Raw genomic sequence first — 15,887 nt, 5'->3', positions numbered from 1 at the left:
TTAGGTTTACATTTTTGTTATTGTTACTATATTATAATAAAAATAATAATGAATAAAAAGTAAATTCTCCTGTATAAACAACCTAAATACTAATAACATCAATTTACAATACAAAAAAAAACTACAGAATTGGCATGAGTAGATCCTACGAGTTTTTTTCTTAATTTTTCTTAATGACAAAACACATCAGAAAAGTTGATTCGAAATTTTAGAAAATTTATTTAAATCATTTCCAAAGCTTGGAATCTAATCAAGCCAGTTTCATTCTAACAAAATATTTCATTCTATTTATAAATCATATCCGACCCGGAGGACCAGAAAAATAAAATCTATTAATGAAATTGGCTTGAGTAGATCATACGAGCTTTTCGTAATGCTAAAATATACGAGCGCAGTTAATTCAAAATTTTTGAATTTTTTAAAATTTCTTGTAATTTGTAATGTAAAATATACGACTTTTAAGCATTTTGGAAGGGTGTGCACATCTATACGACGTCAAGCGCACGTCACGTACAATCACACAGCGTGTATCACAAAATCACTATCACAGTCGCAACGCTTCTTTTGTTCTTAATGCACTACTTCGAGTAAAACCTTGCAGTAAATAGTAATTTAAATTTTATGAGCACAACCATGTAATACATTGTTAGTTAAACTTAATTGTTTTAAATAAAGTTATTCCGGTGTTTTGATAAATTTTCTTCCTAACCATCATAATTAACTAATTTTTATAAAAACTTGTAAATTTTTGATCTCGCTTAATTTGGTTTACATTAACATAGGAATGTTGTAATCAATAAAACGACAAAATTACACATACATAGTTCGAAATAAACTACAAAAAATATGAGTGCCCGGTTTTGACGCTACTCGACAAAAATGGTGTAATTACATGAGCAAAACCATGACATAAATTTTTAGTTAAATTTTATGAGCAAAACAGTGTAATAAATTGTTAGTTAAATTCATTATATCAAAAAATGATATTCCGGTGCTTCGATCAATTTTCCACCAAACCATAAAAATTAATTTTTTTAAAAGTAAAAACTAATGAATTTTTGATCTCGGTTAATTTGGTTTATAGTAATATAAGTATGTTGTAATTAATATAACGACAATAATACATGTCGTTGGAATAAAAATATGAGTGTCCGGTTCTTTTGCCTTCGACTGTACTCGATGCTACCCGACGAAAATCTGGACAGCGGGGATCGTAAAGCGTAGAGTAGGGTAGCGTTGCATAGCATCGGGAGTAATACAATCTCACGGAAAATTGGACTTTGGATTTGCGTCGGGTAGCGTCGCATGGCGTTGCATCGGGTAAGTGTGTTCCCGGCTGTAAACAATCAACAGTTTAAACAGAAACCCGTCCTTCAAGTTTATTTCTTTTTACGTTTAAATTCCATTCCACCTTTATTGCCAAACATTCATGATCATAACATGCTGGCTAATGTGATTACTCAAGAAGTGCAGTTCAAGGCTGGTTGGGTCAAGGTCTTGTTGGAAAGATATGTATATTTTAATTTTTGTTAAATTCATTCGATCAAAAAATGGTATTCCGGTGTTTTGATAAATTTTCTGCCAAATCTTTAAAATTAATTTTTTTAAATAAAAACTAATGCATTTTTTCTCTCGCTTAATTTGGTTTATATTAAAATAAGTATGTTGTAATTAATATAACGACAATAGTACATATACTTTCAAATAAAAATATGATTGTCCGGTTCTTTTGTCTTCGACTGTACTCGATGCTACCCGACGAAATCTGGACAGTGGGGATCATAAAGCGTAGAGTAGGGTAGAGTTGCGTGGCATCGGGCAGATGTGCACGGGGGTAATACAATCTTACGGAAAATTGGACTTTGGATTTGCGTCGGGTAGCATCAGGTGTGTTCCCTGCCAAATAGTAACAGTCGCAAGGTTTGAATATTTTTAAATTTTTCAATTATAACGAATATATCAAGATCTAAACAATATCCGACCGTATGGTTACATGACGGTGATTAAATAAGAGAAGACGTCCACCACCGATGCCATTACAGACTCCATGAAAACCGAAAAGCCAATGATCTAATAAATCATTTCTCCGTCGACGCACAAGCCCCATTAAAACTTAATTCAGACAAATGAAAGAAGGAAATCTGAAGAGAGTGGACTTTCTTGTCGGGGTCCGGACAGGGTTGACTGAGGCGGGATCGTCCTATCGCCCTGGCCCTAAACAATTTATGGCCTCTACTTAGAAGGGAGACGGCCCACCGCCGACCCCCTCAAATTGCCCGCAACCCTTGACAAATTACTAAATGAATTTTAGACCGGCTTCTGATATAGTGGGATGTTTGTTTTTTGGGGTGGAAAAAGGGCCAACCGCAGACCAATTCGGATGTGTGTGACTCATGAAATTAAATTTAACCATTGGGAGATTTATGAAGCCTTCCAAATTTCACTTATAAAACCAGCACATTATTAATAAATTAGTATAAAATAATAGAATAAATAAAGAAAATAACCGTTTATGAAACAAAAATATCTATTAAAAATATGAAGCAAAAGGCCAAGTCAAAACACAGTCCATTCATTGGAATGGCTTTCAAAAATTTGTTGCTCCGCATTTTTTACTTTTCTAGCATTATCCGCTTAACAAAATCTACATCTTAAAATTTTTGCAAATTTAAAGATTTGAACCATTGCCCGAAAGAAGTTACAACCTGACGGAACAATATCTGGACTATATGGCGGGTGTCATGGTAGCATAATGCCACCATCATCTTACCTCCATTTCTTAGGCCCAAGGAGAAATTAATTCTTTATAATTTTTCGAATTTTTTTTTAATTATACAGATTTAGTCATGTATAGAAACAAATCTTACGCGGCATTACCGGGATTATAGCATTTTCTGTCAAATAAACCGTTTTTAATTTCAAAATTTACCCCTTTTAAATTCATATTACCTTTTTCTAATTTCAAAATAACCTTTTTTATCTTGTACGTATTTGATTATGTGGAATATCGTCCAATAGTTCTTTTAAATTCAAATTAAATATTTTTTAATTTTGAATTAACGCTTTTTTTAAAGTATTCAGAAAACTAGAACTGATATTATTTAGGAATTTTTTTTTATAACGATAAAACAATTGGGCTCTTTGAATACCTAAAAACTAATAATTAAGATTAAATTTATCACAATACTTTCACGAAGAATCAATATGACACCATAGGAATAACACTTTATGCTCTGAAGATGACCCGAATAAGGGTCGAAACGTCGGCAAAAAAAGAAAAAGGTGTTTTTCTAAACTATCTCATTTTTGGCCGCTCCTAGTGATTTCAACAAATTAAAATTTGTATTAAATTAAATATAAAAAATAAATGGTACCTCTAATAATTCGACGTCTGATTAAAATTTAAAACAATTAGTCTATGTGATAATTATTTAACGTGTTCAAACAATTTCGGATTAATTGAAGAAACATTTGTTTTTATATGTAATTCTAAATAACTTAATGTTAAGAACCCATTTATATTTTTAAAATATTCTAAAAAAAATTCTTTAGTTTATATGCGAGTTATATACATTTTAATCCAATAATTATTCAGAAATCGTGAGATGCGATCTGATGTTGTGTAGGTTTCAGAAAAACATTTTCTTTATCGTGCCAACGTTTCGATCTTTATTGAGATCATCTTCAGGGCTCAAAGTGTTTGTCTTCTGTGTAATTGTGCCATTTTTGCGAGTCGTGTTGAGAGGGCACTCTTGGCAAAGAATGGCACAATTACACAGAAGACAAACACTTTGAGCCCTGAAGATGATCTCAATAAAGATCGAAACGTTGGCACGATAAAGAAAATATTTTTCTGAAACCTACATCACACCAGACCGCATCTCACGATTTCTGAATAATTATCGATTAACGGTAACTAATCACGACAGATTTTAATACAATAATAATTTATTATTCATAAAGTCTTCTAGTGTCCAATTGTTTTATAAATAAAACAAATTCTCACATATACAGGAATTTTACTTTACATATATTTTATACCATATTCTAAGTTTTTAATGCTTAAAAAAGGTTAGTTTGATTTAAAAGAGGTTAATACGAAGTCAAAAGGGTTAAATTTTAATTGAAATGACAACTTCGAGATTTAAAAAAGGGCTGATTTCAAATTTAAAAAACAAGTTTAACACCAGTTTTTGTTTGTTCTGCATTAGTGGATTTTTAAGGCAGCTATGACAGTGGATTTATGCCTTTAGCATAAAATAAATGACGGAAAAAATATGTAATATATATATACATATCTCTAACTCTTTACGATGAGCAAATTTTCTCTTTTCAAATATATTTTTTCATTGAAGTGAGCCATCGATTGAAACTTGTAATTATCCGATGGAGTAATGTTAGGACTATATAGCGGTTGTGGTAGGAGTTTGAAGGCACTTCTATTCTGACTTTTTTTGTGTGTTTCCTATGCCATAACCTTCTAGACTAAAAATGAATTCTATATATTTCTATTTATCTTTCTATTAAAACAAATGCGTTTTCGACCTAAACAATAAAAATTAATTTGTTTTGCACATTATAAAAACTTTCGGAAATGAGTGTTACTATTTTTAATTCTGGTAGTTCTTTTTTGTTTCGGGAGACGTTGAAGGGCTTTAGCTTCATTAAGTCTATTGTGCCAGAATCCACTTAACTCTGAGTTCGCAAAGAAACTTGAAGGTTTTTCTTTTTTATGAAACCGAGTTAACTCGAGGAGAAACAAAGTTGATAGGCAAGCCTGGATCTGTTTCTGGCTAATCTTTCGCATTACAAGACAAAGGTAAGCGGTCTTTTATACAATCTCAGTGTATCCTGCACAAGTTTCATTTCCTACTCGGTATTTGAACAAGTCACTTGACTGAACGAGTACGATATTTGACCGAGAGTTTGAAGTCTCGAGTTGAAGACAAAGTTGAAGTTAATTGTTCTTTTACTATTTTTGTTAGTACATTTTACTTCTAGAAGGTTACACTTTACGTTTTTTTAGATAACTGTTAAATCAGAAGTTCAACGGTTTTAAATTTAACAATCTTGTACTATTTCCTCTTGAAAACTACGAGGTGAAACTGTCTCTCATCAAACTCCGTTGTAATTTTGGTTGTTTTCATTTCAAAAACGAAAGTTCGTATTGTTTGTTTGGCCAAGTGAATTCGCCCACGCATTAAAATAGTAATTAGCTAATTACTAATTTCAGTAATTACAAAGAAATATTGATTTATATTTCAGATTTGCACTCTCTCTTTTTTTCTATTCGATATATATCACCACCTTTTTTCTATTCTTCCTATTTCACGTGCTCTTTATACTTTTCACGGTTTCGTTTTCTCTCGCCATTCTAAATTTTTTCTTTCGATGTATATACGTAGAATCTCTTTTTCATATTCTATGTCGTTTTGTTTTGTTATTTTAATTTTCTTTGTTTTCAATGTATCTTCGTCTCATTTCACATTTCACTGTCTTCTTTATATGTCTGTCTGCCTGCCTGATTTCGGCCTGTCTGTCTAACTGTCTAAAACTATAAACATATATATACTATTCATGCGTGTGTGTTCATTACCTGCAGAGCTCAATATTATGAAAATTTCAATTAATTATTCCCCCGAAGGCCTGAAGATGATCTCAATAATGATCGAAACGTTGGCACGATAAAGAAAATGTTTTTCTGAAACCTACATCACACCAGACCGCATCTTACGATTTCTGAATAATTATCGATTAACGGTCAATCATCACCACATGTTAATTATTCTTTTTATGTAAAATCTTGGGTGAGATATGACAATTTAACTGCCGAAGAAGACTCTCATTTCATGTTTGCATCAAATAGTTGCCAGATCCATCTTATTTCGGGTTACGATTGGCCAAATAACTTCTTTCAATTAATTAATCTTTATGTAAGGTATTGGTTGAAATGAAAAAGTTAGTGACACGAGCGGGATTCGAACCCACGACCTTCGGCTCAATACGCCGCTGCTGTAACCAATTGAGCTATCGTGTTGAGGAGTTCATGTCCGAGTGGATCGAAGTCAGGATAGCTCAAGTGGTTAGAACAGCGGCGTATTGAGCCGAAGTTGTAGGTTCGAATCCCGCTCGTGACATTAACTTTTTCTTCTTTTACATAAAAAGAATAATTAATTGAAATATTTTTTTTTTTTTACTTAGACCGGTAAAACCATAAATGGATTATGAAAATTGCCTTGCTTGTCCTAGATCCAAGGCAATTTAATCCCTTACAATAACCAAAATCAATTTTCTTTTTTTAAATATATTGTTCATTGACTAAAGTCATGGATTGAAACTTGTAATTAAGTGAGGGATCAACGTCTGGACTATATAGCGGTTGTAGTAGAAGTTTGATGGTACGAAAATTTTCTGAGTTCTCTTTTTTCTTGCTTGGCTGATGTGGTAAAGACTGCACCAAGCTTACAATAAAACAATTAATTAAGGTTTTTCTCTTCACATCTCAACCGCACGTTTTGAATTTTTCCTCCTTTTTGCCATTTTTCAAATGTCGTGAAATCTATTCGATTCCCGGCGACAAATGAAATGGCGGTTGTGATGGGAAGTTGGTGTCCTAGTGGATCGACGTCACGATAGCTCAAGTGGTAGAACAGCGGCGTATCAAGCCGAAGATCGTGGGTTCGAATCCCGCTCGTGACATTGACTTTTTTATCTCAACTAAAAACCTTAATTAATTGTAATATATTAATTGGTCAAGCGGACCACGAAATTAGTGAATTTAACATTATCTTCACATTATTTTTCTTTCTGCTTCCCTTCAAACTAATCCCTCTCACACTATCTCACCCACTTCCTCTCTCTTCTTTTTGCTTGCTCTCTCACTCTCTCTTTCTCTCTCTCTCTCTCTCTCTCTCTCTCTCACTCTCTCTCTCTCTCTCTCTCTCACACACACAATACACACAGACACAGACACAGACACAGACACACAGACACACACACACACAGACACACACACACACACACACACACACACACACACACACACACACATTCAGTGATACCAGTTTCCAGGCATCTGGTATAAAACGCGCCAAGACCAAGTAAGTTACAGTGATAGTCTATATGGAAATACACTAAGGACTAGAATTCATACAAATCTTGTGCAAAATGTCATTGTCTTTATACCAAAAGAGAGGAGATTTATAGGCTGTTATTACCATTAAACGATAAGCATAACACATGGACAAAATTTTGGCACTAAAGGGGCCTCATCGGTATAAAGTCCAGAGCCTTTAGGATGGCATCAATGCCACGTCAGATAGTGACGAGAAAAATTAAATTTGGATACTATATCATACACTGTAAACGGTAACGAGGAGGCTGATAAATTTTCCAAGGGAAGTTCAATGAGAATATCTATTGGCTCTGAACTTGAAGCTGCAGAAACAACCCCGTGTAGATATGTTTTTTTTTACGTTTGCAGCAGAGGTTATATGAACCCTCGGGGTGTATTTGAAAAACGTCCGATTGTTTGTATGTAGGGTTTGAATGCAGAGTCGCTGGATTCGAACTCGGGACCTTTATCTTACAGCATAAACCGCAACGTCCTCGCTGAACGAGTTTAATTAATTTATTCTTTTTGTTTTAATCCACATTTTACGGAACATGTCTCTCTCTCTCTCTCTCTCTCTCTCTCTCTCTCTCTCTCTCTCTCTCTCTCTCTCTCTCTTTCTCGCTGTTTTCTATTCTACCAGTTTTCTATTTATACCAATCTTTTATACCGCAATTGCTTTTCCAATAATAACACTATTTTATTTATACTTTATCTGTTCCGTCAGAACCTTGAAACTAATCCTTCATAAATTGTATAAATTTTTACCAATTTTTGTACTAATGTTTTTCATTATTATGATCTTATGCTTTTTTTTTAGGTTATGATGTTTAAAAGTATAAGCTAACTATACATAAAAATTTAATTACCTATAATGTTGAATTCGTCTCTCGGTGGCGTGCAGTCCGTGTGGTATGTGCAAGTAGGCTCGGAAATTCCCAGGTCATCAACGTCTGCTAGCTTCAGCTGGCCGTCCACCAGGACAAACTGCTGACGTTTGAGATCAGTAACCGCAAGGGAGCCGAGAGACGAATGGGCCAAATGGTGAAGAAGAGACGCAATGCTGTAGGCAACCTTAAACACAAAACCAAAAATGATTAAACTTTAAATGTTAGATCTTATAAACAATTTTTGTGTGGATGCGTTAGTTTGGTGGAAATTCCAATCGGGGAAGTTTTGTTGAAAAAGAGGTCGAAACGGCAAAGTAAAAAACTTTTTTGACGTCAGAATAAACGAGATGGACTGTGATTTTGTCCGAAAATTCCATACTGTCCTTACTATTCACGCCTGCCAAAAGAAAATCTGTCACGAAAGCAAGTTGTGTTTGAGACAAACGGAACGATTTCCCATTTTCTCAGTTCTTGCCGTCCTGTCAGAGGCACGCCGTCGGCCAGTACTCGAATAAATGTGGCAAATACGTGTATTCTCTTGCTCTATCTTTCGAGTGGAAAAACGTCGATTCTTTTCGGCAACATATTTCTATTATTGGCCCTAAACGGTTATTTCTTTCATGGAACGTGACGCCACCGGGAAAATTTTTTCTCTTGGATAAAAATAATTGAAATACCGATGAATCCCTGTTAATAAAACATGAAATAAAGAACACAGAAAATAATTTGTATTTTAACAAAATATAATCCTTCATGGCATTTTGTCTCATATTAGCCAGAGTGCGTATCACTGATAAAGAATATTTTAAGAGGAGCGGGTCTGAAATTAAAGCAACGACACTGAGGATCGAACCTAGACTGCCGGATTCACCGAGAGTGAAACACACCTTGTTAAAAGAGTTGTATTCAGCCAAATTTATGTACACAAAAATTATAAAGATACTTTCCTAAAACTGAATCATTTGGCCCTTCCTCTTTTTGTCACCACCCAATTCAAAGTGCTTACTACTTGAGCGGCACTTGCTTGCGGTATTTGCATTCCGTGTATTCCATTCTCAGCACAATTTTCTTAGTGGTTTTAGCCTTTTTTTCTGAAAATCGGCTTTGTCTGACCACCGTATCCCTGTTGTTTATGGTCGTATCTCCTCCTACCCTGGGAGGCGTGCCTTTCCTTCGACTTCTTGTACTGGGTCACCTTATGAAGCGTGTGCACTTTGCACTTCTTGCAGAAAGTACGCATCTGGTTTTTTTCCTTATGATCTATCTATGCATATTAACCATGGTGACGAATTTTTGTATGTGTGTTCATATTTTGGGAGGGGTTATCGTGAAAAAAGGGCCAGAGGCGACGGTGGGAATCGAATCCACGACCACGGAGTCTATGAGTCTATGAGCCGAGAGTCTCTCACGCTAACCACTCGGCTACCACGGTCCCGTATTATATTAAGCAGGGTGGGCTACCAAGACCCTAGGGGTTAAATGCTTGGGTAGAATCGTACCCCGTCCCTAAAAGGTAAGTCGCCTCACGTGTCCTGCATAAATCTCTTTGACCTGTGTCCACAAACCCGAAGATTTTGTACTATTTAATCTCGGGGAGTGATTTGGTGAAGTCCGCTCCTTCAAAGATTTCAAAGCTAGACCTAGCACCTATCACACGCTGCGAGGTAGTGCCTTGCCGTTTCTTATTTTATTTCGTAAAAACGGCAAAAGCGATCTGGTAGGATACCCATTACGAAGAGCTGTCTTCTCAGTGGGCAGTGGCCCGTCAGAATACCTATCAGCCTCCTAATTCCCTTCCTTGAGTTAGAGAATAGCCATTTCGATTCTGCTGGTTTGATCGCCTTAACAAACTCTTTCGATTGCTTGTGTCCGAGGGATAAATTCCACTCCCTAAGGAATTGTTTCATGCCCCAGTTATTAATACTCTCTTTCGCTGTGCTCATAGAGTCAGGTAACACCGGTTGTGGTCCGACAAACGCAGTATTAGAACCTTCTTTGGCTAGGCCATCCGCCTTTTCATTGCCATGGTGTCCTTTATGTGCTGGTATCCAAATAAGGGTTACCTTGTTCTCCAACCTGGAAGAGATTCTACTGATAAGATCTACATTTTCCTCCACCAGTTGTGAGGTTGACAAATCTTTTTGTAATGCCCTAAGACTAGCCTGACTGTCAGAAAAACTTCTAATATCTTTTCCTTTAATTTTACAATGGCCCAGATTTCCGCCTGAAAAACGAAGGTGTTATTACCAAGAAGGGAGGAGATGCCGATGCCTAATTTTGGTATGTACATTCCTGCACCACGCCCTCTACCTCTGGTAAGTGATCCATCTGTGTAGCAGTCTATGTTACGATGCTCATCATCCAAAGTATAATTATAATTACAAGGGGTGACTACCTGAAAGTGTTTTTTCCCCGAAGGGGTTTTAATCTTTTTATCACTAACGCTTAATAATTGACCGTTGACCTTACTCAATTGTTGTGAGATTTTCGAGTGACCTATGTTATTGCACTTATATTCCACCTGCCCTCGCTAATTAATCGAGCTGATTAGTGCCCTGACCTTAACCTCAATGTGAAGAGGTATGTTATTGGTTATGATTTCAAGTGCTAAGGTAGGTGTAGTTGAAAATGCTCCTGTCATCATCAAACAACCTAATCTTTGAAATGACCTTAATTTATTACTGTTTCCTTTATTTTCTAGACCTTTCCACCATACTAAAGCTGCAAAAATAATCATTAAGACAGCGCTACAACGCTACAAGCAATTTAGTCGACTATATTGAATCTATTCTATCGAATAATGTGCCACTGGATTCGAACCCTGGACCTTTAACTTACAGTAGTGAGCACCGTTTAAACCCCTGAACTATTGCGGCCACCGACGCCTCGGAATTTGTGTTTCCTTATTTCTCAGTTATATAGTAAAATCGATGAAAAATCGATATTATACGACAATAGACAGCGTTCTGGACAGTGACTGGATAGGCGTGAAATACAAGTTCACTTCCCAAAACCAAACATACACCCAAAAAAATTATTCAGTACAGCTCAATCCTGGTGAAACCATCACTGCTGGAAAGTACTGTATGAAATTAATGAGATGGAACTAAAACTGCGACATTTATGGCATTAATCAATCGGAAGTGGCCTATCTTCCTTCCAGACAACGCACGCCCACACGTCGCACAACGGAATCTGTCACGTCTTCATGAGTTAGGTTAAGAGGCTTTACCGCATCCACCATACACACCGGATCTTTCTCCTATTCATTTTTAAACATCTCAGCAATTTTTGTGCGAGAAATGGTTCATAAGCCAAAATGAAATTGAAAATGCATTTCAGGATTCTAGAGATCCTAGTTTCTACTCAAAGCATTCATTCTGCTTTGGGAAAAATGTAGAGATAGTAATGGAAGTTGTTTCGATTATATATATTTTATTGAAGTTAGGTTGTAGCTTGCTTTTACTTAACGTTAAAAATCATCATTATTTTTGCATCAATCTAATATAAAATTTTAAACTCAACCCAATATTTTATATACCTAATTTTGAAGCGACATTACTCTGTTTTTAAAGAATTTGGATTTACCTATTTATGAATATAGAGGGAAAACGAGTGAAGCCAAGCGATCAAGTCAAGTACTTGGGAGTAATATTAGGCGATACCCTAAACCCAGTACACCACGCTATTAAAATAAGGGAAACGACAAGAAGGGTGTACAATAGATTGAGCGTAATAGCGAGAGTGGAATATGGACTAGCACAAAAGCTCTCCACAATCTATAAAAGTGTCTTCCTCCCAATAGTAAGTTATGGTGCAGCCAGATGGGCCAAAGCAGCTAGCAAAAGCAAAGCTATAATAGAACAAAGCCAACGAATAGCTCTTATAAGAACCACAAAAGGGTACAGGACAATTTCAACACATGCCCTACAAGTATAGACAACGCACCGCCAATAGACCTAGTCCTTAACGAAAGGGTGATCATCCACCAAAAAAAGAAAAATGAGGCTAGTGATATAGGAACAAGCCAAGGAGAAATAGACTGGTTCCGAAGCACAACGGTGAAGGAGGCAAAAGAGTACTAGGGAAAAATGACTATGGCATCATGGCAAGAAAGATGGACAAATAGCAATAAAGGTCGACTAACATCCAAATTTTTCCCAAGCGTTGAAAAAAGACGAAAAGCAAAATGGCTACACCCCGACTACTGGACAACCCAAATGCTATCAGGACATGGAAATTTCGCAAGCTATCTTCATAAATATAAGAAAAGAGAAAGCCCTTTATGCTCTGTTTGGAGCACTGAAGAAGGCGCCTAAACTCTTCAGCTGTATCAAATTCAAGGAAGAAAGAGAACGTTTGCGAAAGACCATCACCTCAGCAGAATGGCCGCCTAATCTCCAAAAGCTAGTCTGTGATATCAAATCATTTGAAGCACTAAAAGACTTTGCCCCAAATACGCTTAAATGAACAAGTCCCTATTTATTCTAATTATTAAGTCCTAAATATTGTTATTATTGTTAGAGTTTTATTACCGTTATTTATTGCATAATTAAACATATGCTTAGGTTTAGGGTTCCGGGCTGTTTTCCTCTTTTTAGTAAGAACATTTTAGATAATATAAATAAATAGAAAATAAAACCAAGGAAAAGTAAATGTGCAAGGGGAAACCAGCAAGGGAAGACCTTTTGTTTTAGGTTCTAAAATGAAAATATGGTCCCTTCAAAAACCGACCAGCGGTCTCGCCCGAAGGAAAGATCGTTGGGAGGTATTTTTATCCCATTTATTTGAAATCCCTTAGATATACAAATCCGATTAAGCTAAAGCGTTTGTCCGCCGGTATGGGGTCTTCCTCAGGTACGGCGGGGTGGTGGAAAGGGTAAAAAAAAAGTGACAACTAACGCATGACGAGGAAAAATTGGGATAAGTCGTTTTGGATCATTTTGGTTTACTGTTCCTTGATGATTTTTGATCTTTTCAATTTTTAATAATAATTTTAATTGAAGTTATCTGACTTTATAAAGCAATACACATTTTAATTATTAGTCCTTTTAAGATCAAACATCCACTCAAAAATATTTTTCTAGTTAGTTAATAAAATAATTTCATTACAATATTGATTTTTCCAACGGTAAAAAATAATATCAACGCTTCGCTTATAATTTTATCAGTTAATTGAAAAAAAAAAACTGGGTCAATTAAGAGTGTAAAGCAAAGAATAAAGGTTTAAAGCAAACGGTCCGTACTAATTTTAAACGCATAAGAAATGTCAAAAACATCCAGGATTAGAATCTAATTAAATATAGGATTTTATCTTTGATGACCAGTGTTGTGAAAAAATCTACTCGCATATCGACAATCAATCGTTCTCTCCATACCCGCAACTTTCACATCATTAATCTGGCACCAGGGATGATAGATGGTGTTCACTAATCCTTGAATATTGAGGTCAATATTAAAGTACTAATACGCTGATGTATTAACCAGAGAGGGATTGGGATACACCATTCGACCGAACAGATTCATCAATACATAAATTGTTAATGAATATTCAACCGGCGCCCTCGTCGATGATATCCTGACAAACGGAAATCCTGATTGCGAATTGTTACGAGGCTCGTGTTTAAAACAGGAAAATTCCGAAATAAGGAAAATTTTTTGAAGCGTAATAATTACGTTTCAACGATTTCCATGATGGGAAATCAGATTACAATACAAAAAGTCACATCAAGGTTGCTATAAAATTAAAAGGCCTAAAATTTCATAAAAATAAACAATCAATAACTAGTTGTGGTTAAGAAAAAATAAGAACGTTGAAAATGGAGGAATTGATTCAATGAAAAACGCAAACCTGCAAACAACCACAATTATTAAACAAAGAACATACAAACAAATAAAAATAATACTTGCTTAATTAGTCATTGACGTAAACATGTAGCTTTTTCCTGCAATTAAGCTTTTTAATTAGAAATTAACCATTTTAAACTCAAAATTAACCTTTCTTTTTTAATGTATGGTGTTTAGTGACCGTTAATTAATGATTATTTGGAGGTCGTGAGATGCGGCCTGGTGTGACCTAGGTTTAGAAAAGCATTTTCTTTATCGCCCCAACGTTTCGAACTTTATTGAGATCATCTTCAGGGCGTGGGATTTACAAATTGTTTAAATTATACAAATACATATAGAATGTGGAAAACCAAGTATAATTTATACTTTGTTTGTAAATCCCAGGACCTGAAGATGATCTCAATGAAGGTTGAAACATTGGCATGATAAATACAATGTTTTTCTAAAACCTACGTCACACCAGACCGCATCTCACGATCTCCGAATAATTTCTTTATCAAATCTTGGAGTCGGCAAACTACATTGGATATCGCCAGCTTTCTGTTCCTTACCATTGCGTATCTTTGCTTATTTTCCTCGCCGTTTTAAAACCCAGGGAAGTTATGATCTTTTATGGTAAAACCGCTGCACCTCCGGCCTTTGTTAATGTTCCCAGTCCATTCACTCTAATAAATTATCACACCCCAGATTTCTTTTACAATAAAGTACAATTCTCAATAGTGCTTAGAGTAATAGAAGATAAGTTCTCCATTCTCGCTAATAAATTACATTCACACCTGATGCCGTTCATACTACCCGGGGTACTCAATATTCCTCGGTATCCCCGCAAATAAATTATATTCACATACCAGACCTCGTTTACACTACCCAGGGTACTCAGTATTTCACAGGGTAATTGGTGATAAGCCTCTCCATTCACGCTAATAAATGACCACACACCAGACTTGGTTTACACTACCTGGGGTACTCAGTATTCCTCGGGGTAATTAGGGATATACTTCTCCTTTCACGCTAATAAAATACACCCACACGCCAGACTTGGTTTACACTACCCGGGGTACTCAGTATTCCTCAGGGTAATTGGTGATAGGCCTCTCCAGTGGTCAGCGATCTATGTCTGCTGCCATGCCCCAAGCCATAGGTCATTCGGGATGTCTAGTTATGTTATTATAAGCGTTCCACACGAGGGCATCTACGTGCCATGATCTTCTCGACCCACCCTCCGCAGACAAGGGCCCGAAGCCTTATTTACATTTACTAAATTTATATGCGTTTCTTTCGTTCCAGCGGATTCTGCATTCATTTTTTATAGCATTGCCCATCGTCTTTGTAAATCTGCTGGACCTACTGAGTTCGTGGGGGTCGTGTGATCTGATCGTGGCTAACTTCGCTGTCTGATCTATTTGTTCGTTTCCGGTTAAACAAATATGGCCGGGAACCCATGACATGACGACCTTTTTCCCCACTGACTAACCTCCTCACCGAAATAAACAAAACTAACCAAGGTAGCGTAAATATACGTAAAAAACTATCACCTGAGTTTGAAAAATAAAATAATTAAAGCACGAACAATTAATTAATTTTTTTTTAGATATAACAATTCAATTATATATAATCTTAAAAGAGACGGAAGAGGGAGAGAGAGAGAGTGTGAGGGAGAGAAAGAGAGAGAGAGAGAGAGAGAGAGAGAGAGAAAATTCCCAATTTTCAAAAATATTCAAATAGATGGATGTGACATTTAATAAAGGAAAATATTTTTCATAAAAGAGCTACTCTACATTAAACAAATCTATTGGGCTGTAAGCATTTAGGGCTTAGTACGAACCAAATGTAATTAGAAAAATGATGAACATTTTGTTGCCTACAGTTAAAAAAATAAAACATTTCATTTGATGATTTGAAGTTCAGTAGAACCATAAGGAAAAAGTGAACGATTTTTTTTTTAATTTTTGCTCCAATGCTTGTAAGCAATGAACGCAAAGAAAAAAGGTTTGTCAAGTTTTCTTAAATCTTTTTTCGGAATTTTTTTTCTTACGCAC

At 35.8% G+C, this 15,887-nt stretch overlaps 1 protein-coding gene and 1 pseudogene across 1 annotated transcript in view; both read right to left on the bottom strand.

Moving 5' to 3' along the window:
- Positions 1-8,378, bottom strand: part of LOC106665442 (extracellular tyrosine-protein kinase PKDCC-like) — a 53,782-nt gene extending 45,404 nt beyond the window's left edge. The window contains exons 1-2 of the mRNA XM_014391856.1: positions 8,325-8,378; positions 7,981-8,185 (exon numbers count right to left, since the gene is read on the bottom strand). Coding sequence (XP_014247342.1) covers positions 7,981-8,185; positions 8,325-8,378 — 259 coding nt within the window. The remainder of the gene's footprint in view (positions 1-7,980; positions 8,186-8,324) is intronic.
- Positions 8,379-8,889: 511 nt separating this feature from the next.
- On the bottom strand, positions 8,890-9,241 carry LOC106665441 (annotated as a pseudogene).
- Between the last annotated feature and the right edge of the window lie 6,646 nt (positions 9,242-15,887).

This window comes from Cimex lectularius, unplaced genomic scaffold (assembly GCF_000648675.2).
Source record: "Cimex lectularius strain Harlan isolate CLEC.00 unplaced genomic scaffold, Clec_2.1 scaffold37, whole genome shotgun sequence".
NCBI classification, from domain to species: domain Eukaryota; kingdom Metazoa; phylum Arthropoda; class Insecta; order Hemiptera; family Cimicidae; genus Cimex; species Cimex lectularius.
This window is presented reverse-complemented; position numbering and strand designations above follow the sequence as displayed.